This window comes from Electrophorus electricus, chromosome 5, assembly GCF_041902795.1.
Source record: "Electrophorus electricus isolate QZ-2024a chromosome 5, ASM4190279v1, whole genome shotgun sequence".
NCBI lineage: Eukaryota > Metazoa > Chordata > Actinopteri > Gymnotiformes > Gymnotidae > Electrophorus > Electrophorus electricus.
In genome coordinates, this window is record NC_137501.1 from 8,824,213 (window position 1) to 8,850,980 (window position 26,768).

Genomic DNA, 26,768 nt, shown 5'->3' on the forward strand with positions numbered 1-26,768 from the left:
TTGAAGTACAACAGGAAAAATTGCTTTTATTTAGTTATTTAGTTAAAATGTATGTATTATGTTTAAGTTAGTGATTGTATGTAAACTGTACATTTAAACTTTCATTATTAGACTCATCATTACCCATGTGGATATGGATCTTAAACTTTTGTGGGCCCTACACATCAACAACTGGAGGCAGTGGTAGCCTAGTGGGTAGGCCTTTGTGTTATCAATCAGAAGGTTGTGGGATCAATGCCCTTTAGCAAGGCCCATAACCCTCTCAGTTCCTGGGGTGCTGTATAATGGCTGACCCTGTACTCTGACCCCAGCTTCCAAAAAGAAGCTGGGATTTGCAAAAAGAAGTATTTCATTGTACTGTATGACAAATAAAGGCATTGGATCTGGCCTAGACCATCTTCTAAACATCTATTTATAGATCACTCATAACATTTTTGGCAACAGAAATAGATTGAAAAAATATATACAGAATATGTCCACATCATTATCACAAATATTACAAAGCCCTGTACCCTTTATAACATAACTATAATATTTGCCATTAGCAATACACAAATTTAATTTCAGAATTTAAAAAACTCAATATTGTTGAGAAGAACTGATAAAGCTTGGAGATATTTTCCCACTTCTATGTAGTTTAATGTCAATCTAATGTCTTACCTCACTTCAGAAGGAAGGCCATCACTCAGCCATTCTTAATGATGTTCAGAGACTTCACCAGTCTTTCTGGTGTCTTTGCAGCTGATGCACATCAGTTGTGGTAATCACTTACACCAAGACAGGACTCCTCTTTTTTAAAAGTGGTGACATTGGACTGCAGAAAACCTTACACCATAATTTTACGTGTTGCATGTAAATAATCAGACTTATGGGCTACATTTCACCATATGGCATCAAGACATCCATCACAATGACTGTATGGTAGCAGTGAATGTTTTGCCAGTTGTTTAAAAGGAAGAAGCCAAAAGATACTGTGTAATAAGAGCAGGTTTCAAAAATCCCACGCAAATAATCTCATATGTAATCATTACAAATTTATGTCACAAACTGAAAATATTTTCACTTGAAAATCATTATGATTAAATTTCACCAATGACTTTCAGCTCAGTACTCAACATGTCAGCATTTATGTCAGAAGCAATTAAAGTGAGTATGTAGCTGAAATTTGCCTAGTATGCCTCAGGTGACAAATTCTTTTTGATGTTCTTTCAACAATAAATCAAACATCTACCTCATCAATTGCACTGTAAGTAAGTAAATAATGCAGTCCAGATGTTTCTGCATGTTTGTAAATTATTATAAATCCAAGTGGACATGCTTGAATATTACATGTGAGAAACACAAAGTCCCATACTGCACTCTATCATAGCCTCCTTTCTAAATGAATCCTCCATTTGTTTTTGCAATGTGCTTTGAACTGGAATAACTAATCGTGATACATCAGTGCTTCAGTAGTTCTGAAATTTAAGATCCTCCTGATATAACAGTTTTAGTATATTCATAGCAAATGCATCACTAGCATAACAGTATTTCTGAATCCAACATATTTTAAATTTACAATCATGTGAAAACAGAAAAACTTAACATTAAAGTGACCCTGGTGTATGGTGGTCAGTAAATGACCAAAATTTGAATTCACACCACTTGTGAGTGAATGGTCACCAAGCATGTATGAGAAACTGCACTTCTCATTAACACTCTTTATCCAGCAGCCCAAAGGCTGAGTATCCCACAGTTTAATGATTAAGTGTTTGAAAAATGATTGTATAGAATTCCCCAAGACCCCATGCAACCAAAAACAAAACATGTTATTGTTTTTTTCTGGAGTGAATGCAGATTTCTCTGTAAACAATCATTATGTTATTGCATCATCAACATAAGTTTCTAACAAACACCTATAGCTAGAGAGCATGATACACTAAATAATTCAAACACTGAATGCTTGGTACAGTATGAGCAATCTCACTGGCATGCCATGTTTACCCCATTTCCACATTCCTGAATACTTTAACTGATAACTGACCATTTCTGATAGCTCATGCACAAGGGTGTGAATTCACTGACTGTAAGCAAGTTTAGTCCATAAACAGAAATACATGTCAAATGGATATTTCACAACACACAGCTAAAACACATCATATAACACTATTTGGCTGCCACAAAGTGACAGATGGGCTGCCTTAATTCCATTAACCATCTGTTTAGAGAGAAGCCCCTTCAGCACTGCTTTCTGATACTTTTTCCAGGTCCTCCATGACCAAGTCTTGCTCATTGACGTGATTGACCCTCCTTGAGCTGTTGTCCACACTGTTAAGAGAAATAGGCTCTGTAGAAGGCTGCAGAGCTGGCAGCACAGAGTTACCCTGCACCCTGTGTGAATAGGTCTTTCGCCTGTGCCCTCCAGCCACGCATGGCCAGAACTTAAAAATGGCCTGGAATCCACGGCGGAAATTCTCATTGAAGAACCCATAAATAATTGGATTGACGCTGCTGTTGAAGAATGCCAGCCAGTGGGCGAAAGGATAGATATAGATGTTAATAAGCCTGTACTGGTGCTCAGTGAGTCTAGCGTAATCTGTGAGCATCATCAATGTCCACAAAGGCAGCCAAGACAGGATAAAGAGCAAGGCCACGATCAGGAGCATTTTGATGACTCTCTGCTTCTTCTTGGATACACTGTGACGGTTGTCATGGCCACGTTTCCCCCCTGTTGGCACGGCAGTTTTGAACAGAGTGATCCCAATCCTTGCATACATGACTACTATGAGGGAGAGAGGGGCCAAATATATGTTGGCAAATAGAACAGTGGTGTATATCTTTCGCATTTCCTGATTGGGCCAGTTCTCCCGACACCAATAGAAAGGACTTGTCCTGTTGCCACTTCCAAGAAACACACGAATGCTTTGCTCTTTGGTCACTTGAAGCATGACTCCAGAGGGGCACATGATTGATATAGCCAGGATCCAGATAATTGCAATTATAAGTGTGGCCGTTGATATTGTCAGCTTTTGCTTGAAGGGATAAACAATGCATCTGAATCTGCAAAAGACAATATATGTCTGTTATGATTGTATCTTTGAAGATGAAAATAAATGAAAAAGAAAATGAGAAAGAAAAGGAAAAAGCGCAATGATACAGACTAAGATTAGATTGTAATTCCAGTCATAATTCAGTCTTATGCTGTCTATTACATATCATGGGTTTTTGTGGGCATGAAATAGCTAGACTAAAATTTTAATAAAATGTTTAATGAATTTGAATAAGCATAGCTTGCCCCATACTTTTGCCATGCTATGTAGAGTCTGATTCTGTTCTTTAAATTACTAACTAAAATCAAGAAGCATTCATATCTGAAAAAGCATCAAATTTATTATTATTATTATTAATAATAATAATAATAATAATAATAATAATAATAATAATAACAACATGCTACTTTTTATATCTTAGGCTACATTCAGTTCTTCAAGCATATGGTATTTCTTACTCCCAGTTAAAGTGTCATCCATTATGCAGACATCTGAACTTGTTTAACACTTCCTGTGGGCTGGTTTTATATATGCACAATTTGTTTATTAAAGCTAAATACCCTGTTTTATGTTTAGTTTGTAATAGAGAGAATGTAAATCCAGATTGGGATTTCATTTGGCACAATATTTTCACCTGTTTATTAGATTTAAAAGTGGTGCACAACTGCTAGATATTATTTTTAGGAATTCCAGCCAACGGGGTATCTAACCTATAGTATCTAACCTATAAGTAATGAGTGCATATATCAGTGTATCTACATCAGATAAGGACAATGAAGACGGATGCATTTCTGAGGTAGTAAAGAGATCTTACAGAAGGTAACAGTATGAATATCAAATTAAAGTGATGAGCCTGTCATACCTCAACATTGAAAATATTTGGTAATAATGGGAGAGTGACTGGTTACATGAATCCGCATAGTTATAGGTCATTTTTAACTGACAGGGAGTCCCAACGCACATGTCTTTTTTGCCGATTACATGCATGGCTAGCAAATCTGCTGATTACAATCAATTACTTCAAAAATCTCTTCATATATCATTAAGCCTGTGATGCAACAAGATGTGAATTTGTCTGTGTCCATAAAATAACAATGAAGGAATATGTCAATGAGGAATAAGATCAAAACCAAGTGTTTGAGTGCAGTTTAAAATAAAATAAAGCTAGCAATTTTTAGTCATCAGAAGTGATTACTGCAGTGATAACGGTCGTAGGTCTATGTGGTAAAATAAGGGGTTCATAAAGTTAATCATCAGTGCAAGTGTGGTTGGCAAACAATCGTCTGTTTTTGAAACATCCGGAAGAGTGATGAACAAAACACTCTTCCTAAACACTGTGTTTAAGCCAAACCTCTGATGACTGCTGCTGTTGTGTAACATTTCATCTACATGTGGATGGTGTGGATGGTGCTGTCACAGAATTTAGAACTACACCATTTGGTGTTCCTCGAGGATTTACTCCAGCTCTCATTATTTCATATTAATATTTATTTCGTATTTATAAAGATGAACCTAAATGTGGTGTCTCAAGTGGTAGCATTTATTTATGTCTTCAGGTTCAGCCTGCTTTCGGTGTCATCCAGCACTACATACAATTCAAAGTGGAAATGGAGAGAAGCATAATTAACAAGTCAAAATAAGAAATTGCGTAAGGGCAAACCTAATTTCTTTATTCACAAATCATGTTTCATTTTCAGAGCTCGAGGCTGCTCAATCTAGTCTCTGATGCCATTTCCTCCACCCTGGATTTGAGAGGGTGGAGGGAAGGCCTCACTAATCTTAGCATATCTTCAACATATCATGTTTCATGCAGTTGTGTGAATCACATATTTTACTCACAAATGCACTATTTATTTATGTCAAAATATATATCAATAACAACTTGCAAGCTGCAATTGCCATGCCAACAAAGTATAAATTCTTTTCACTGTGAATCTAAATAATCATAGCAAATATGTAGGGGTTTTTTTTATTCACTGGAATGTGCTGGGTTTAGTGGGGAACCCCTTTAAAACACCATTTTTAAACAGGAGAAAACAAGGTCTAGACACCTTTGTGATAAAAGTGAGTATGTTTATTTTGAACGGTATGATGACATCATCCATAGTTCCAGTGGTAGGCTGCAGGAACAGGATGCCTTTACATCTAAAGTTGGTTATGCCTTCAGTCATTGAATACTGGTGAATACGGTGAGGACGAGAGAACCTCTACCTTGGAAATGTGCCTTTAGGAGAGCAAGAATTACCACTCAAGAACTGGAATTACCACATCATTAAACTAGATTATTCTTGTGAATTTCAAATTTTGCAATGTGTAATTTTCATTTATATTTCATGGATAAGTGTCCCTGATTCTGTCTGAACTATTCAGTCTATCTAATCCACAGAGACCATAGTTTCATCTGATAATAAAATGTTCACATGTAAGGAAAATTTTCCTAAACCTGTCCCTCTAGTCCCACTGTATGCCTCACCTGTTCTGGTTGTCCTACCTCAGGGCCCTAGGGAGCGTTGCTCAGAATGAGTGTCACAGAGTCAAAGATTCTGAGAAGCACGCACACTTTATTCAGAGATACATGAGTATAAATAGATGGCAAGGTAGAAGAATAAGTGGAAATATGTAAATGTTATAGCAGGTGCAGCATGTTCAGACTTGATAGAATATGCAGTATTTAAAATGAGAAAGCCGTCTGTCACTACCTCAGACCATAGTAGCCTTTCACCTATCTAAAACTAGACATGCTAACATGATAGAGGATAGATCTTTAATACATCTAGATAGAAAACACTTTTTTTTTTACTGTAGATGAAAAGGATTTGTTTTGTAGGAAATTCTAACAGTGCACAAACATTATACACATACGTGCTTATGTTTAAACATTGTCTTGACGCCGACATTTTGTCTTTATGGTTTCTTTTTATTTTTGCAGTGTTCACTGGCATTCAGTTACATCAGAATCACTCCCTGAGCTGATCTGTTTTACATAACAGATAACAAATTTAAAATAAATAAATGTAACATATTTAAGTTATGAGATGACAAAACCATTTTGTTATTTGAAAGTTCAGTTTAGAACCTGAAAAAGCATCCTTCATAGTGAAGTTATAATGTGATAAGATGCAGTTCCTCTTGGTTCCTTTTGGTATTTCTTAATATTTTATGTTATCTGAGGTGACCTCAGGTATGAGAGTGATGCTATACATAGAAAAAATCATTGCTAGACTTATTTTGTTCACCTACACCTGCTTTCATGTTACTGAGCCTCAACCCGTCTCAGCTGTCATGGCTACTTCTACCACCCCCTGATGTCCCCTGCTGCAGCCCACCACACTTCCACCCCAGCCAACTACTTCTCCATTGACCTTGATGGATGTTCTTGTGCGGGATGGGTTTCGGACATGCACACACCATCGGGACCAGACTAGGAATTATAGAAAACTGGACTAGACAGTAATTGCTTTTTTTCATTTTTATTATTATTTATTTATATTTTTCTTAAAATTGTTACTATTGTGGTGACAGTTGTCGGCCAGAGGAGGATGAACCACCCCCTTTGAGTCTTGGTTCCTCTCAAGGTTCCTCTTCCTCGTGCTCTAGAGAGTTTTTCCTTGTCACACCCTTGGCTTGCTTATGTATTGATAATGGGATGGGCATCCTCCTCATAAGGATGAACCTCCCATGTTATCCACTGAAGATGTGCATTCAGTACTGAGCAGAGTAAACGCATGGAAAACCGCTGGCCCTGATGGCGTTCCAGGATGCCTCATTAGAGCGTGTGCAGAACAGCTAGCTCAGGTCTTCACTGACATCTTCAATCTGTCACTGGCTCAGGCTGCTGTTCCAACATGCTGGAAGACATCCACCATCATGCCGGTGCCAAAGCGGTCTTCTGCAGCATGTCTGAACGTCTTCTGCCCTGTTGCACTCACACCCATCACAATGAAGTGCTTTGAGAAACTTGTTCTCAGTCATCTGAAGGCCATGCTTCCACCATCACTGAACCCCCACCAGTTTGCGTATTGTACAAACAGATCGACCGAGGATGCCATTTCTACTGCCCTTCACTCTACCCTCACCCACCTGGACAATAGGAACACCTACTTACACATGCCATTCATTGACTTTAACTCTGCTTTCAATACAGTCATCCCCACCAGGCTAGTTACCAAGCTCAGTGACCTGGGAGGCAGTACCCCTGTGTAACTGGGTTTTGGACTTCCTAACCAACAGACCCCAGGCTGTGAGGTTGAGCAGTCACATGTCCTCAAGCCTCATTCTGAACACTGGTGGGCCATAGGGCTGTGTGTTGAGCCCTCTGCTCTTCTCCTTGTTCACCCACAGCTGTGTGCCTCTGCATAGATCTAACATCATTAAGTTTGCAGATGACACAATCGTGATCGGACACATTGGCAATGATGAGGTAACAGACTACAGGGAGGAAATTCAGCATCTGGCAACCTGGTGTTCCACCAATAGCCTCTCCCTCAACACCGAAAAAGACCAAAGAACTCATTGTGGACTACAGGAAGACCAAAGGCTGCACACACTCTCCTGTTCATATCAACGGAACAGAAGTAGAGCCTGTTTCCAGCTTCACGTTTCTGGGTGTCCACATCTCTGAGGATCTTTCATGGACACTCAACACATCTCATCTGGTTAAGAAGGCGTACCAGCATCTTTATTTCCTGAGTAGACTAAGGAAGGACCGTCTGTCTCCTGACTAACTTTTATCGCTGTACCATCGATTGTGTTTTGACCAACTGTGTGACAGTGTGGTATGGCAGCTCTGCTGTGGCTGACAGGAAGGCCTTGCAAAAGGTGGTGAAGATTCCTCAGTGCATCGTTGGTGCACAGCTCCCCACCATTATAGACATTCACCACCAGCAGTGTGTGTGCAGAGCACGCAGCATCATCAGGGACTCCTCCCACCCCAACCACACACTGTTTAACCTCCTACCATCTGGGAAGAGATACAGGAGCATCCATGCTAGAACCAGTCAGCTCGGGTCCAGCTTCTTTCCATTCACCATCACTTTACTTAACTCTATACACCGATATACACCAATAAATACTGCTGCCCCTACACTGTCTATTTGGTGTACCCTGGACTTATTTATATTTAGCATTCACCATACTGGATATAGTGTATGCACATCATACACTACTGTTTATATCTATCCTGTACATACTATGTAAAGATGCACTGTAAATATTCACTATGTTATGTACTACCTACATTGTATTGTAACTTATTTTTTTATACTTAATATATTATGTATATATCCTGTTATGCTTTATATAGATAGATAGATAGATAGATAGATAGATAGATAGATAGATAGATAGATAGATAGATAGATAGATAGATAGATAGATAGATAGATAGATAGATAGATAGATAGATAGATAGATTCAACTTTATTGTCATTGCTCAGTACAAGGCACCAATGCAGTTAGCATCTACCATAAGTGCAAATAGTAGCAATGTGCAAACAGAAGAGTGCCAGAATGTGCCTAAGTATATAACTATGACATTATATATATAAACATACACAGTGGGTGAAATGAGTATTGAACATGTCACCAATTTTCTAAGTAAATATATTTCTAAAGGTGCTATTGACATTAAATTCTCACCAGATGTCGGCAACAACCCATCCAATCCACCCATGCAAAGAAATCAAACCATAAATGTCCATAAATTATGTGTAATAATGAGAAATGACACAGGGAAAAAGTTGGTGGCATGTTCAATACTTATTTCACCCACTGTATATATATATATTTAGAAACAACTTTTACATATAGAGTTTATATATATAATGTCATAGTTATATACTTAGGCACATTCTGGCATTCTTCTGTTTACACATTGCTACTATTTGCACTTATGGTAGATGCTAACTGCATTTTATTGCCTTGTACTAAGCAATGACAATAAAGTTGAATCTATCTATCTATCTATCTATCTATCTATCTATCTATCTATCTATCTATCTATCTATCTATCTATCTATCTATCTATCTATCTATCTATCTATCTATCTATCTCATTGGGGGCTTGGACTTGGACATTTGTAAAGCTGCTATGTGACATCTGTTGTAAAAAGTGATATATAAATACATTTGATTTGATAGTAAACAAGCAGTTGATTTTAGGAAGGCTAATGATTTTAATTGTTTATATTCAGCCAATTAAAGATAAGCATAGTTTATTCCATCATGCTAGTCTTATTTCTTGCAGTAAAGGGATATCATTGAGTTTATATAGATTATTCAGGTTTGGGGAGATCTTAGGGGCATTTAATGAATTGGGTGGCATGTTTACCTAGTATGTACCAGAACTTGTTATCCCAGTCGAATTTAATTCAGAAGGCAGCAGCAAAGATTCTGACCTGTTAATGGTGTAGCCAGACACCTTGTTAGAATTGTTCAGATCATAGACTGATAGGAGTTGCTGTAAAGGATTGGTAATACATACTAAAATGTCATCTGCATATAAACTGATTTTATGATGACATCTGTCTGAACGTTGGACGTGAGTAGCCAGTGATTCAATGAAAAGTCAAAACAATAATGATGATGAAGCAGATCCTTGTCGACTTCCTTTTTGTAGCTGATATTTATTTATTTATTTTTTTGTATTTGGTGAAACAGAGGCAGAGGGTGAGTAGTCTAATGTATAATGTTTTTATCCAATTGATAAGGGCTAAATTTAAATTGTTTGAGCATGCTGAAGAGAAAAGACCACTCTACTCTATCAAACATGGTGATTTATTTGAAGAAGTGTTGTTGTATATATGAATTAACGTGAATAAGCTTTGGTAGTTTCTGAGGAGTGTATCCATTTGATAAAACCACATTGATCTGTGCTTATGAGAGTGGTGATCACTTATTCCAAGCTGGTTTATAAATACAATTTTTTCAATGTATTTTTACATTTAGCTGATGCTTTTACCCAAAACATTCATGACTGAGTACAACCTGAGCAAATGAGGGTTATGGGTATTGCTCAGGGGCTCAACAATGCAGTGGTGGGGCTTGAACCAGCAACCTTCCAAGTACAAGTCACATACCTTAACCACCAAGCTACCACTAGCAACTGTTTAGCAACAGTGGACAAGCATAGGGGAATGATGAACATAACCAAGTTATGTTTCCACTCAACCCTTTTAATTCTCAAAGTAGTTTTCTTTACACAAATAAAAAATATTAACAATAAATAAAGAAATAAATGAAAATAAACAAATAAACAATATGTAGTAAATAATTAAACACAATTAAACCAAACATACACACACAAAAAAAAAAGTGTTGTGTCACGTCCGCAGACCTAAGCGTACCCCGTTTCCCTAGCAAACGAGTCACTTCAGGGTATTCGTCAGTTTCCATAGTTCTGTGTCTCCTCCCCTTTGTGCCCAGCTGTTCCGAGTTTGTCCCTAATTGCATTCCCATGTAAACAGCGTTCCTGCGTCTCTTGTTTGTCGGTCTTTTTTTTTTTTTTTTTTTTTTAATAAATCATTCGTTGTGCGCCATTGGCTCTGGTTAACTCTCGTTAGTCTTTGCTCTTACGTGTTTAGTATTTTCCCGTTTGATCTCGCCGCTCGTTTCTATGTACTTTCTTCCAGCGCTCCCTGTTTAGTTACCTTCGCTGTCTCTGTTGCTTTCCTTGTTTAGTTCTCTGCTGTTCGCGCGATTATTGTACTCTCACTCTGTGTTTGTCGTCTACGCTGCCTTCCCCGTTAATGTTGACTTGTTTGACTCCACTCTCTTTTCTCGCCCGGTATTCTCCCTACATGTTCTAGTTGTATGTTGTAGTTGATCATTGTTCTCCGTTAGTCTTTCTTTATTGTTTATTTCCTTTGTTGCATAAATCTCGCACTCACCTTGTTAACCCGTTACTGCTGGCTGTCTTTGGTTCTGTTCTGTGGTTGGTTGGTTGGTTGGTTGGTTTGTTTGTTTGTTATTAACCTATTATTTATTTATTATATTTGTCACACTCTTTATGGCATCCCTCGTTAGTCCCGTTTCGCATAACATCCAGCGCGTCGGCACTTCGCAAGTGTGTTCGCTCTTCACTCCTCCCACGTTACACGAAGATGCCAACATTTGCTTTGAATTGGGTTAAAGTGATTAAAGCAGGACACAAATATGATCTCTTTTTCAGGAACTTATAAATAGGCTGGTTCCTCCTTCTACTAATTCAGAAGCACTTTGCTTGCAGAGTTGATGAAGGACCTCTGTCTAAATTTTCTAAATGATCCTCTGATATTGTATTTAATCTTCTTCAGATGTAAGAACAGCACAAGATCTTGTAGCCATTGTGCTCTTCTGGGTGAGCTGGCCAATTTCCAATTTAAAAAGGACCTGTCTGCATGCTAATAATGTGAAAGCAATTATCTTTTGTTGTCTATGGGTAAGAAGGCCCTCATACTTTGAAACCCAAAATATGGTTATCTTGGCGCTTGGTTCAATTGTCAGGGTACAACTATCAGAGATAATGTCTAACATAGTTAACCAGTAGCCTTTTAATTTAGGGCATAGCCAAAACGTGCAATGCCACATTTGTGACATCTACAATTTTGTCAGCATTGTGATAAAATGGGAAAATATCTTTGCCCTGCTTAGGTGTATATGGTGGAGAACCTTAAATTGTATTAGACCCAATCTGGCACAGGAAGTAATATAATTTACTCTTTGCAAGGTTCCATGCATCCTTTGCTTAACTCTTTCCCTAATTAGCCTTAATCCTATCTGCAGCAACACAAGACTTGACTAAGGAGAAGGCATTCGAAATGAATCCTTTGGAACCAGGAGACGGTTCTAATAGATAATCTACTAGGAGGTCAGGAATTGTTGTGCTTTGAGTCATTCGATGTGCCGAGTTTGAAAGTATCGTCACAAATTTATTTGGTGCACATGTTGAAGTTGGCAAGCTTGATAAGGCTTTAATTATGATTTTTATATCCTAGTTAATTAGTGATATGCTAGGTAGCTGGACCAATCAGATTGGAACAAAAATGTTTTTTGGAGTGTTCATATAAGGAGGTATGGCTGCATTTTGGGGAAAAAAAAGTGAAATAAAAGAACAGATGAGAAGATTTCTGCTGGGTAGCTGTCAGGTCCTGGGGACTTATGAGTACGCATGAGAGAGTATCATGGCACAGCCCGCTCATCCCAGACGTCTCCCTGTTTGTGCGCGTGTATTCGTTTGCATGGCCACAACCTCCACGTGTATCACACCTGTTCCACATTTTACTGTGCATGTATCTAAGGTCCTGTTTAGATGTTGGTGTTTGTCGGTGTTTGACCCTACGTAGGCCTGTGTGCTTCGCTGGTCTTCATTGTGTTATGTGTGCCAAACAAACGTCTCTGTATCCTGCCTCGCCTCCTGTGTTACAGAAACACCGACTGCCGAAGGATGCCAGGAGGATGCTCTGGGGGCCTAGCCTGGTAGGCTGGCACACTGGGAGTTGCACTGTTGGGGGGGAGGGTTCTGTCACAGTACGGTCCCCTCATCCCAGATGTCTCCCTGTGTGTGTGTATTTGTTTACATAATTACTGTGCATGTATATAAGGCCCTGTTTCGTCGATGGTCTTTGTCTGACCCTACATAAGCCTGTGTGCTCCGCTGTTCTTCCTTGTGTTACGTGTGGCAAATAAACGTCTCTGTGTTTAACATGGTTCATCTCTGTATCCTGCCAAGCCTCCCATTTTACAGAAAGAGGGCTTTAATAAAAGTTTATTTTTGTTTTTTGCCCACCACCAACCCCACTCCTCAGAGGACTATTAAGATTTTATTTGCAATTATGCAAATATTATCATTCATGAGGGAGGACAGCACATAAACATGAACATCCCAGCAAATAAACATGAACAAACCAACAAATAGGATAAGAGAAGAACAAGGACAAAATCATAATACCTTTTAAAAGCTTATTAATAATACCAGCAAAATGTATGTTAGATCAGATAAATAAAATAACATTGTTATACAGGGATAGAATGTGTGTGTGTGTGTGTGTATGTGTCTGTGTGTGAGAGTGTGAATATGGAGGAAAGTGGGGGGGTTTTTTGTGATTATGTAAAGGGTGGTATGGAATTGGGTATTGGATTTTCAGTGTTGTTACTTTGTTGGGGTGATTACTGTTGTAGAAAATTAATGACCAGGGTCTTGATTGAGTTGTATCGAATGGTTCTGTTTTTGATGGAAGCACATGTTTTCCATTGATATACGACCCATTAGTGAGTTTTTCCAGTGAGTGATAGTAATGGTGTATTTTTTATTTCCAGTTCATGAGGATAGTTGTCTTGGCGATGGTTAAAGCTGTGAGCAGTGCAGTGGTGATTGCTTTCGTCGTATTGATTGCTCCTAAAAGAGACACATCAAACGTTCTGGAGATAAGGGAATTATGATGTTTAAGCAGGATGTTAACAGATTGATCATTTCTTTCCAAAAGTATATTATAAAGGTTTTTTTTAATGGTCTTTCAAGGACATAAACTCATGTAAGGAAATGTAGAATTTATCAAGATTTATGAAATTACTTTTCTATTAAGCCTTCAGTGGTTGGCTGGTAGCTAAGAAGAGGGTATCATTACATGGACTGATTTGCTGGAAAAAGTGATATTTTACTGAAGCCCACAGCACACATCAACATACTGCTATAATTGTAAGAAAATGTACAATTTATCAAAATTTATGAAATTCCTTTTCTGTCAAGTGGTTGGCTGGTAAGAGTATGTCATAATAGGGACTGATTTGCTATAAAAAGTGGAGACCGGAGACCACAGTACACACATCAACGTACTGTTATAATTGAATTGTTTTTTTAAATAATTATCTGGTAGGACATTTCAAGCAATTGTAGATTGCAAGTTTTCTTTATGTTTGATGACTTAAAGGTTTTAACCAAGGCACTTGAAAGACAGCTGCAGATTCATTCTGCACATGGTACAGCTGCAGACTGAAGAAATGCCCTTTGCCTTTGTCCCATCAAATAGTGTAGGAAATATAAACATTATAGGCACATCTGCTTATGCTGCTACAAACATAACTGTAGCTCTGCAAAAGGAAGATGGATTTGCACAAAAGCCATAAGGTATTATTACCTTGTGAAACTGGGTAATACAAAATCATGGCAGACATTTTACGTTTTTTAACTTAAATTGCTTAAAGTTTCTCTCTTTCACAAGGATCTGTTATTTAGTTTTGATAGCACTTATGGCTGCAATTATTTTTTCATTTTGTTTCCATTTCAATATTTCAACTTTCTCAAATGTTGCTGTCACCAACCAGAATTTATATAACTACTGTCGGAGAATGTTATTAAGGCAGGTGAAGACATACAGCTAAACATGAAGAAAACAAAATCTATCTCCAGCTTCCACTTTGGCCAAGGTAACATGCATATTACATGAGCTGTTTTAAAAGTGGTCTGTTTGTAGTCTCATTTACACAATCTGCAGCATAGTCTAACTCAAGTACAACATAATTCATCCCTATATGAGATGCTCCTATAGATTAACCTACATATGAATTTCAAACAAAAACAAACAAAAAAACAAACAAACAACAAAGCACTGCTAGGACTTCTGAAGATGAGAAAATGTTGCTGCTGCTGCTGTATGTTCCACAGTCCTTTACAGAAATATAGACAACCTCTCTTCAGAGAGATGATCCTCAGGCCATCAATAGGCAGGAGAGATGTGCAGCTGTATGCAGACTGATTTAAAAACCTCCCACCACAGGTTCTCAATTAGCAGACCACAAGATAATTAAGTAAATTAACTTGGGTCATTTATTGGGTTCAGTCAGTATTATTAGATTACAGTTACTGCTATTTTTCACAATGTACATAATAATCTGAAATAAATAATAAACATCTGAATTTGGACAGTAGAGTTTGAGAAAGCTGTAAAATTTACCAAATCCCAATCACACTGTTAAAAATAACATATTGACAACAGTGCTAATCTAAATAATTCCAATGAAAAAAACATCCAAAAACCTTCCAATGAAAAACCATATATCAGCCATTTCCCCTTATGTGTAATCAGTTATCACTTTTGTGTAATCAGTCAGTAAATTGTTGTTGATAGCATCTTTCTTAAAAATAACAAGGTCCTTTGCAGGCAGGAATGTCATGTTGCCCACAACAAAAACAATCTAAGGAAAAAATGCAACCTAATGAGGGAAATAATTCACCTTTGTGAGACAGATGACCTCCATGAAGAGGTGTTCAAGTTGAATTTTAAATATTAAAATCCATCCCCTAAATGTCCAGCCATATTTCACTAATTAAGCACCTAGCTTCCTAATTAATTCTGCCTGTTGCCTTGAGTCCACAGATAAAACAAAGACCTGGCGAGGACTTTCACATTTTGAACTTGAACTCTGGCTTCAAGTCGTGCCTACATCTTCCACCTCACTGCCTCTTTTTGCCTGTTCTCTCAGCAGTTGTCATAGTGAATTATTTATCAAAGACTTTGATAGTAAGGTGGAGTGTTCCATGAAACTTGATTGTAATTTTCATATCCTACAATACCTTAAACAGGAGATCTGACAGAACATTGTGAAAAAGAAAAATACAATTTGTAGAAAACAATTTGTCAGCAAAAGTTTCAATCATTACTCCACTGGATTAAGTGAACGGTAGTGACTATTTCTAAGATGTATTTGATAAGGAACCAGTCCTTTTCTCAACAGGTTATCAGGGGAACTCTCAACTCATTATTGATAATGAAATTCCCTTACCCTGAGGAAAAGCAAAAAAGTAGATTAATTGGGAATGAATAAATTATTCATGGTGTGGTGGAAACAAATAGGAATTCTATCCTTTATCATATTAGAGGACATAATCCTATCATATCCTCTAACAAGAAGAAGCCACTATTATAAACCTTTCCCCAATATATCCAGGACATGAACAGGCTGAGTCACTCTGAGCATCTTATTTGAATCAGTCTTCCAAAACATAATGTAAAAGGAAAAGTAAATGTAAAAAGAAGATTTAATTTTATTTGTAATTCTCCTCTTTCATTATTTGACATCACCTGATCTAGTAATATGTGAAAAGGGCATTCTGAAGTTGTTTACATTGTAAGATGTTCTTTATGGAACTGAGGATTTTGTGCTTCCTAATAGCATATGGCTCTTTTGTTTGCATTTTGTCTTTGTTGTATGGTTTGTGGTTCATGAGGATTCCAAACCTAGACAGTCCTTTATAGCAGAGAGGTAATGAGCAGTGGACATGACAGTGGTTAGGACCAGCAAAGTGAAGCTCTGATAGGCCATTACAGGCCCAGGCTGTGATCTAGGCTCATGACTTGCAGCTATCATCTGAGCACCAGTAATCAGACAGCAGTAGCAAAAATCCAGGAGCACTACCATCATTACCAGCACACTCTGAGATGACTGTGTTTCTGTGAGCCTATCTTGTTTCACAGTAGTACAAAACAAAGTGACAAAACATTCTGGCAAAAATATTGGTTAATACAAAGCTGATTGATGCAGTAGTCACATTAAGAAGAAAAGATGGAAGTTATCCAAATTCCACTTTGTATGTACTGTGATTAAAAACATCCTCTGAAGGCAGGAATCACACCCAGCCTTGAACCTGGGTGTTCCAGATGGCAATCCTGTGCTCTGACCACAAAGTTCATATACTCTAGTGCTACAGCCACCATGCAGTAAAGCACTCCTGTCACCCTGCCACATAGTCTGAACAGATATTGTTTTCATTTGGCTTTAAGTACTGTTTGGCAGTTGATACTCATCACTGTTCAACTTGCTTGCAGACTATGGAACTATAGAATGCATGTAAAGCTTATGTAGGATGAGAACAGATGGCTAAAATGAAGTGTGAAGTAGCAAATATGCACCATTGATTTCATAATCTAATTCCAGAAAATGTTCTCTATGTTGCATATTAATTTAAATGTCCATAGCAACATTGTATGCATTGCCACAATTTAAGTACACCTAATTGAAAATTACCCACTTATTTTTTCATGATTCTCTATGCCATCAAAATCCATTAAATACTTCTGATTTTAATATATATTTGTTTGTACAAATACAGATACAAAGGCTTATGTTGTTTTTAATAAACATAAATTTGTAATTTGAATGAAATGGTAATCCACAGCAGTGGACATGTAGACAGTGACAGTTCAGTCAATTGAAAGTCATTTAAAACATGCCACATTAATACCTAATGATTAAAATTATTGCTAAAACAAAAGTCTGCTTTAAAACAGTTCAATATTTGAGATCTCTGGTTTAGTGCCAAAAAGTATACTCAAAGTGTTACTGGTACTATACTGTGAGAGACGAGGTAAGAGAACATTACCTGTCAACTGCAATAGCAACCAGGGTAAAAACAGAGGCGGAGACGGATATGCCCTGGACCATTCCACTCATTTTGCAAACCATGCTTCCAAACGGCCAGCCTGTAAAGAAACAGAAAGCACATACATAAAACATGCTTGGAGAAAGAACCCAGACACAGATTTAATGATGAAATTCATTATCTAAATAATGTGTGAGTCATACAACATATAGCATGATGTGTATACTTACTGACTGGAAATGCAATACAACAGTGACTAATACACATTACCTATGGGCATATGAGCTATTTGCATATTGTCTTAAGAGTACTAATGAGCAATAAGAGGAAGACCAATGCTACCACTTACAAGTATATGGATGGAAGGATGCTAATTTTTCATCAGTGCAAGACTGGCAGTCAGAATAGCATTAGCCATTAGAGTTAAGTGCAGAACAGGTTAATGGCAAATGTTAAATGTTAACTGCTCTGCTTATCGGTTTTGATAAAACAAACAAACAAGCAATATATTTACAACATATAATGGGCTCTCAGAATCAACAAGTGTGTATTATAAGATAATGTGTGGATAGTAATTAAGAATTTATGATTGTTTACCAAATCATGCTGAGCTTATTAATAGCAGAATGCAACAATGGCAAAATAAATGATGCTGTAAAAAATGGCTAAATTAATTAAGGGGGGAAGGCAGTTCTTTTTAGCAACATAGTTAAAACAGGATTAAAATGTCTTTTTTTTCACAAACAAGGCTGTTAGCTACAGGAAAGCAAAGAAAATTAAACATATATATATATATATATATATATATATATATATATATATATATATATATATATATATATATATATGTTTAATTTTCTTTGCTTTGCTATATATATATATATATATATATATATATATATAAACTCAGGTAATATGGTAAAATGTATTAGTGAGAGAAATAGAAAAAAGCCTTTGTTTTGCCTCTGTTAAGTGCAAAAGTGCAAAAGTGCTTAATTACATTCAAAATAATTAACTCATTCAGGTTCTAAACCACTTAGTACAAAGCAGGGTTATAGAGCCTACCCCAGCAGCGCAGAGCAAAAAGCAGCAACCAGCCCCGTATAGGGCATCAATTCATTACAGGGCACATGCATGCCCACCCACTCATTTATACCAGAACAATTCAGGACACAAATAAACCTAGCATGCACACCTTGGGAGGTAGGAGGAAACCCCATGAGCACAGAGAGAGTTTCCAGACTCACCAGAGGCATCAGCAAGGCTGGGAATAGAAGCCCGGTGACAGAAGCTGTGAGGCAGCAGTGCTCTGTGTTATCCTATTATTAATTACACTTTAGGACTTCTGACAAGTATGCATATATGCAACATTTATTTTGTAGAGTTTTTTTAATTGTTATTTAATTATTTGGTTGCTTTTGTCAGGAGCAATATGATGAGGGATGAAATGCAGCCACTTGCTATGCCGAAGACACCCATATAACAACATATTGTAGAGATTAAGCGGTACGTTATATATCAAAGTTAGATTTTGCAATGGTTACAAAATGCAATATCAATAATTCTGTTACAAAATGTCTGTAAGAAGTCTTATCCAGTTGTAAAATGTTTCCATATCTGAACAAGCGCTTTTGAACACTTTTAAATTTATTTGAGCTATTCTGTTCTAGATATCTTAAGTTGTTTGTACTTGTGTTGAAAACCCTTAGCAAGTCTCAGTTTGTCAAACGCAACTTTTGCTTACCTCCTGTTGCATGTTCCTGGCTTTTCATTTGTGGCAACAGAGGGTGAAGTGTGAGGACGTGGTGAATTCTGCAAGGCTAAGAGCAGCCAGTACCACTGGTCACTAAAGGAAATGAGCTCATGACACAGCAGCTCATGACCCAGTAGCCAGAAACCAAGCTCATTACCCAGCACCCAATAGCAGTGCAGCTGGACTACAAAGCACGGAGTTGAGCAGTTCTGCACCAGGTTGGTTGAAGCCCAGAACAGCAAAGACAGAGACTTTGTCTCTGGAAGAGTTTGGCCAGATCTTTGCCTATGAGCAGCAGCTCCTAGATTGCTGCAGGCAGTCAGTGGCTGCTTGGTCTAGGATGTGATGCACAAATCATCATGGATATTTATTGTGGTGCTGGAATAGCTCGTCACTCGCCTTCTAGAAAGGACAGCAAAGTGGGTCACGTGCCACTACCCTGACACCCTGGATGATGCCATCCTGCCGGCAGAAACACATTTTGCGGGTCAGGAGCCCCCCTCTTTCTCTCTCTATCCCATCAAAGCTCCTGGAAATGGGGAGTGACACCCCCAAACCTTTTCCCTGAACAAATTTAACCCAACCCACTCATCCTTCCTCTTCTTTTTTTCTCCAGACACTTCCCTCTTTTCTCCATGTCCCCACCCCCCATGGGTGCGTCTGACTAGGATAAGACCTGGGCAGGACTGCAGCAAGACTAGGACCCCCACATGGAAGTAGGAATGCTGATCCAGGTCCCCACTGAGACACAGCTTTCATCTGACCATGCAGGGGCACACCAAGTACCTGTGAGTATTTAAGGGCATGTTCATCAGGCAGTGGTGGATCCCGAGACTGAGGGGTGGGGGGCTTCCGAGACTGAACCCGAATTGGAGGCAGTGTCTCAGTGTCACTGCCTCCTGTGGGTCTTCCTCTAGAGGATTTCCCTCTAGAGCAGTCCTAGGCTGACACACTGAGGAACATCTACAACAAGTGATTGTCAGGTGTTTGAGTCAGGAACAGGCATGTCGTATTCTCACTTCTGAATCATTAAGGGTAGACCCTACAGGGTGCTGTGGTACACACAGACCAATAAGCAATAACCAATGTTACATAATTGTTAGTTACAAAAAGCCTCAGGGAAATGCTTTTCTACATGGCCCACAGCCACCACATGGCACAGCATTTAAATCATCTTAAAACACTCAATTATTCGATGGTTTTTCTCTATTATCTGGGCACTGATGGGGATGTACACAGGTGGTTTGCTTTGTGCTCTGAATGTCAGTTGGTTAATCTCCCTGTGGTCACAAGAATTCCATTTCATACGCTCTCCTTAATCAAGGTTCACTTTGATTGAAACAGCATGGACATCGTTGGGCCCTTAAAGCAAAGTGCACAAGTATATCACTTTATGTTAGTCCTGTTAGACTAGACTACTCTCGTTAGACTATGCCACACGATATCCGAAAGTGTTGCCGCTCTCCAGCATCTCAGAACACAGTGATGTTGAGGCACTCTTTCAAGTTGTCTCCCAAATTGAAATCCCAAAAGAGGTCATGTCCACTACACAAACTATGTGAATGATTAGGGATTACATAAATTCTCACCAGTGTCCATCACCCCAAAAACTGATGGGATGGTTGAATGGTTCAATAAAAAACAAATTCAGAGGTTTATACATAAAGTCACTATGTCTTAGAAACACTATTTTTTTGCTGTGCGATGTGAAAGAATTGGAAGGAGGGATCTTCTGATAGTAAAAGCAAAATTCAGTAAGTTCATGGCCTGACAGCAAAACCTCACTCACTAAGTTGATTAAAGCAGGAGAATTTGCTTCATGTCCAACCCTGTGCATATAATTGAGGCATCCAGCTGTGTGAGTTTACATGGGGGGTAGCTTGACTATGAGAAGGTGACAGGTTGATGCATTCCACATCTATCACCCCAACCTCCTGAAACCAAAGCGAGTGGCAGTCCCGGTGGCTCTGATGATGTTGATTCCCAAGAGGGATGAACCGAAGGTTCCTAAAAATCCACATTTTGCTCTGGTCCTCTGTAGCAACCATTTATCTCTCCCTGGCCCAGAAAGCAGAGTTCACAGAAGTGTTTTCACTCCTGCCCGGTAACACAGATCTCATAGGGCATTTCAATGAGACTCCCCTGGGAGTGGTTATAAAGCAGCCGGTCCTACCATTTACCTGAACACAAAAGAAACAGGGCTCAGGATGACCTCAGGGCCATGTTCTACATCAAGATAATAGAGGAGTTCATCAGTGACTGGAGCAGACCCATTGTGCTGGATCCTAAACTGATGGGTCTGATCCGTTCTGTGACTACAGGAAAGTCAATGGGGTGTCTAAATTTGTTGCTTATCCAATGCCATGTATCACAAGCTGCTTGATCTGCTTGCTTTTACTCAACACTGGATTTAATTAATGTATACTGGCACATCCCCTTGACTCTAACATCAAAGGAAAAAATGACCTTCTCTACCCTGTTTAGTTTACAACAGTGGGTCACCCTTCTGTTTGGGCTCTTCGGCACTCTGGCAATGTCAACATTTTATGGACAGAATCCTCAGACCTCACTGTATATACACATTGCTGCTTATTCAGACAATCATCTGCAGTAAGAGCCAGAACCGGTCTATGATTCAAGATTCAAGATTTATTTACTGACTTTCAGCTATACACAGCATCAGCTATACATACCATGACTTTCAGTTATAAAAGATCACACAGCAGAACAGAATTACATCACATTTCGCTTTACCACTTAAAACACATGAGCAAGATAAAAACAAGGAACTAATAATAAAATCGGAATTATGAGAATAAATATAGAGTAACATATAAATAAATTATAAGAATAAATTAAACCTAATAAAATCTAAATATTGCATGCTCATTCACTTATGAACTATTCAGAATTCAGTCATTTCAGATATTGCACTTTTTCCACTGTATTCAAGAGTCTGATGGCAGAGGGCAGAAGCGCTTAAGGATGGTAGAAGTTCTTAAGGAGTCTAGCAGTACTGCAACACAAGCTATGGGATCTCTTACCTGAGGGTAAGAGGGAAAACAAGCTGTGAGAGGGGTGGGCGGAGGCATCCATGATGCTGGAGTCCTTAATAGGTGGGAGCATGGTCCCAATGATTCCTTCCACTGTCCTTACCATTCTCGTCAGGGCTTTTCAGTCTGAGGCATTACAGCCTTCAAACCACAGAGAAATGTCAAACACAGAGGTCAAAACACTCTCTATGGTGCCCCTTTATAAACTGAGGATTGCTGTGTTCAAATATGCTTGCCTCAGCCACAGGAGGAAATGCAGAAGCTGGTGTGCTCTCTTAAAGAGAGGAGGATTGCAATGACCAGGTCAGGTTATCAGCAACAAGCACCCTGTGGAACTTTGTGTGTCAGACAATCTCAAACCAAGAAGTCAAAAACAAGTAGAGTGAAATAGTGAAAGAGGGTGAAAGACATTTTGTTTTCTGTTCCATTGTTAATTTATGTTGTAATTTAATAAAATCTTATTATCTTATTCTATCACCTAACCTGTCTTCCAACATTCATGTTACATCATTAAATGCTGTTTTGACCGAGTCCACCTTTAACAAGCATGAGCCTGGCAACAACTATCAGTGAGCAGCATGAACCATCTTAAAATGTATGCATGTCTACTATATGTCAGTGTTTCTCAAACCAGTTCCTGGAATCCAAAAGATGGTAAATATTTTTGCTGTAAACCAGCTCCCAGTATACCAGTACCAGGTATTCAATGCACTTAAAAACATTTCAGGCAGATTAAGAGGTGAAGAGAACAAAAATGTGTACTGTATTTGCGAATCAGGAGTCAATTTCAAACTATGACTTTGCTTATGTTGAAATCCCACTATTTGTTATGTCAAATAAATTCAAATTTTAATTCAAAGCTGTGCGGGACCATTCTTGTCTAAAATTCACAGCATTTCATGTATTTTCAAAGGAACCTCAAGGATTGGCAAATGAGCTTCTTCCAGCTAGAAATGCACTGATGCAGGGCACTGCACTGACCTGTAATGATGTTGTCAAGAAGAGTTGTTGGCATGCAAAAAATCCCAACGAGGAGGTCACTGACAGCAAGGTTGAGGATAAACAGATTGGTGACAGTGCGCATGTTCTTGCTCCTTAAGACAATAAAGCACACCACTCCATTGCCAACCATACAGACCAAAAATATAAGCAGGTAAGACACTATGAAGATAGCAGCTACTGAAGGCTGGTGCAAGTAAAATCCAACATATGTGATGTTGCTCCGAAACACGACATACTCCTCAGTTACATTGGGCAAAGTCCAGTTTTCATCATCTGTAAAAGTGAAGTTCAGTTGCAGTCCACTGTTCATTTTTAATCTGTAAGAAAAGAAGTTAAGTCATTGAAGAGTTTTTATGGCTTCAGGTATGGATTCTCTCTCCCTCTGTCACTCACATACTCACATGCGCTCTCTCTCTCGCTCTCTCTCTCTCTCTCTCTCTCACACACACACACACACACACACACACACACACACACACACAAACACACACACACACACACACACACACACACACACACACACACACACACACACACACACCAATATTTTTAATTTTGCTGTGCCTAAGAGTGCTGCCTAGTCTGAAAGTAATTGATGCTGATGTTATTATCAAATGTGTACCAGGAAATCTCTATACACGCCTGTCTCGTCCTTTTTCGTTCCAGAATTTAGCAGCCAGTCAGATCTCTTAGCCACAGATCACATTAATAAACTTTTGTATTTTCTCTTGATAAAACGAGCTGTACATTCTCAAGTCCCAACTTAAATGAATGCGCGACAAGCGCCGACTCACGACATTTGTGCGAAGGGTGATCTTATGAACTGTGCTAAAATTATTGCTAGGTTTTACATTCAGCTCTGCGATCTCTCAACCATCGTCTAAGTGGCAATTTGGTAGTCTTTTAATCTCGCGTAACACCACCAACTATTTTGTGTGTGTGTATGTATATTGTGCGGTTCTGGCTGCATCCACATGCACATAAAGGAAACAATAAGTTTAATCCATATTTAGACTGAAGTCAATTCTGCACGCACATTACTCCTCAGTCGCCATAGCGGGTCTTTTGACTAGTTTATATGCATGTGCACAAAGAGAAATCTAAAGAAAACCCACATCTTCTGAGTAAGTAGCTAGAGAATAAAATGAAAAAAAAACAAACAAACAAAAAAACAGATAAAATTAAACCAAATATCTTATTTTATTACAAATCATTAGTGACCTTTGGACGAAATAGATTTTGCAATATTTGCTGACACTGGTTTATATTTCCTGTATGTTGTAATGTTAAAGATAAAGTTACGAAAACCACTCTTCTTGATCAGCTGGTAGCCTTGATAACTTCATATAATAACCCACTAGTATCCATTCACGCCTAACAATCCCGAGGTAGCATCATTCTTACCTTTTATGGTCTCTGAATTTCCAGTATAGAAGTTATACGATGTTCTGGAGAACCTATTTCGAATTAAAAATAACCCATTACAAAAACATTATATAGCCATTGGTTGTGTAGTTTAAAAACTACACGTTTGTTTAAAATAAACTCAAAAAAGAATGCCATCATTTTCCGTCTCCAAACGTTTCTGAAGTCAAAAGCTTCGACTTTCAGATACACTCTCTTCGACAACGCAGAAGCACGAGGGACACATAATGTGGACTGGAGGAATGACGATGCAGCCTTTCACCGTCACTGAACGAAGATGGACCATAGGAAACGAGCACGCAGCACTTGTGATTGAGGTTGCGCCTGCGACTAAAGATGCGGCCAATCTAAGGGAAAATTTATTTTTTGATAAGGAAATTTAAATGTACTTGATTTTAGCTAACTGCAAATTAATCTAAATAACAAAATGTATAGACGTTATAACTCCTTAAATAAACCTGGCACCAAATACTTCTAGCACCCGAAAGGGTTGGGTTAATTTGCTTACCAATAGGGGGCACTAGTAACCAATATATGGTGGAGCGGAGACGCTTGTTCAAGTTTTTTTCGAAATAAATTTGCCGTTTAAATTGGTGATGGGCTTTTTTTTTTTTTTTTTTTAAATGTATGTTAAATATTATTGCAAGTAAGCGTTGCCAAACAGAATTGCATGGATCACAGATGTAACGGACCTTTTCATTTTTCCTGGAGATATCAAATGTGTGTTGAAAATTTGCTGTTCAATCTGTTCCTATTTTAAGAATAAGATATTTACATGTTTTCTAGAGTCTCAGATTTTTTTAAATAACTTGTGTTTTGGATTTTATGATCTCTGTATTTATATTTAAAAAATACTTCAACCACTGCTTTGAGATTGAGGTCTTTGTCGATCTCCTGATAAACATTTTTCCAGTTATATTACTTGGAGGAAATCATTTTTACATACAGAGCTCAACCAGGGTAAAAATGGGTTACTTGAAACACTTCAAAAGATCATAATCCATCAATCAGATTCCACAGCAGGTGGAACATCACATCTTTAGAGGCTAACACCTGACAGTAATATCACAGACAATGACTGAAACAGATTTTTTTAATGCCCACCAAAAGTAAAACACTCTAGTAGTGTTAAATTGCTGGGCACACACTAACTGTAATAATGAATCACATATTTTATAGAAACTGTAGCGTTAACGTTGAGCGGTTGTGAGGCGGACGTATACGCCGAGAAGAGCGAGATTTACTATGGGCAAATCCAGAATCTTTATCATTAGAACAGTCTAGGGTCATAGAGCCAGTGTGAAAAGTCCGAGAATACATAACGACAGGAATATACTCACGAAGACAGAAAACGAGGGGACAAGAACAACAAAAATGCAAGTAGCGGTAAGATACAAGGAATTGAGTAACCATGACAACAGAGACGCTAGGAGGAGCAATCGTGACAAACACATAGCCCATGTAATTGTGATTGAATTATATCAAAGGACGCTTCCCATCACGACATGCTGCAGTTCTTCAGGATTTACTTTATATCTTAAACACAGCTTGGCTGAGTTGAGTTTTGCACTGCACTGAAAGATGCTAATGATTATGACCTTTGTACTTCTTTTAAAAAATCATTATTAGCTGTTGCTAGTTCGTTTGTATATTATTTCACATGCAACTTCTAAAACCTTCATCATGAGCATATTATCTTCATGACTTCAGAATTCACTTGATCTAGTGACCAAGTAGAGGACTTTAAATTGAGTCCTCCAAACCTGAGTCCCATTTTATATGTTTGTACAACTCATGTAATTACACATCAACTATAAATTATGTTGTAAATGTACCTGTTAATGTATAGAATAATGACAAATAAAGGCTAACAACCCTTACATTGCAGATTAATTATAGTGTGTCTTATGTATACATACACACGTTTTACATTTACAGCATTTAGTTGACACCTTTATCCAAAGAGACTTACAAGTTGAGCAACGGGGGGGGGGGGGGGGGGGGGGGTAATTTGTAACACAAATTCATAGGCAGGTCATGTTCTGTTACTGTGGACGTATGGCTAAATTGCAGATTGGTTTAAAACCCAATCTTTAGCTGGGTTTAGCTAAAGAGCAACTTGACATTTCCAGGCCATTTGCATTGTAAGTACC

At 38.3% G+C, this 26,768-nt stretch overlaps 1 protein-coding gene across 1 annotated transcript; it reads right to left on the reverse strand.

Moving 5' to 3' along the window:
• npffr2a (neuropeptide FF receptor 2a) lies at window positions 1-24,843 on the reverse strand. The gene is made up of 4 exons (XM_027029530.3): window positions 24,595-24,843; window positions 23,170-23,507; window positions 17,383-17,482; window positions 1-3,039 (listed from the first exon to the last, which is right to left on the reverse strand). Exons 2-4 carry the CDS (start codon window positions 23,498-23,500, stop codon window positions 2,202-2,204), a joined length of 1,269 nt encoding a protein of 422 aa, XP_026885331.2. The 5' UTR covers window positions 23,501-23,507; window positions 24,595-24,843; the 3' UTR covers window positions 1-2,201.
• Window positions 24,844-26,768: the final 1,925 nt, after the last annotated feature.

What these genes read in the sequence shown, in the direction of transcription:
- npffr2a (XM_027029530.3), bottom strand. Translation starts at nt 23,500, where the DNA reads ATGAACAGTGGACTGCAACTGAACTTCACTTTTACAGATGATGAAAAC. An exon ending in TCTTGACAACATCATTACAG is followed by an intron (nt 17,483 to 23,169) that starts GTCAGTGCAGTG and finishes GTTTCTTTACAG; the next exon opens with GCTGGCCGTTTGGAAGCATG. An exon ending in GTTGCTATTGCAGTTGACAG is followed by an intron (nt 3,040 to 17,382) that starts GTAATGTTCTCT and finishes TGTCTTTTGCAG; the next exon opens with ATTCAGATGCATTGTTTATC.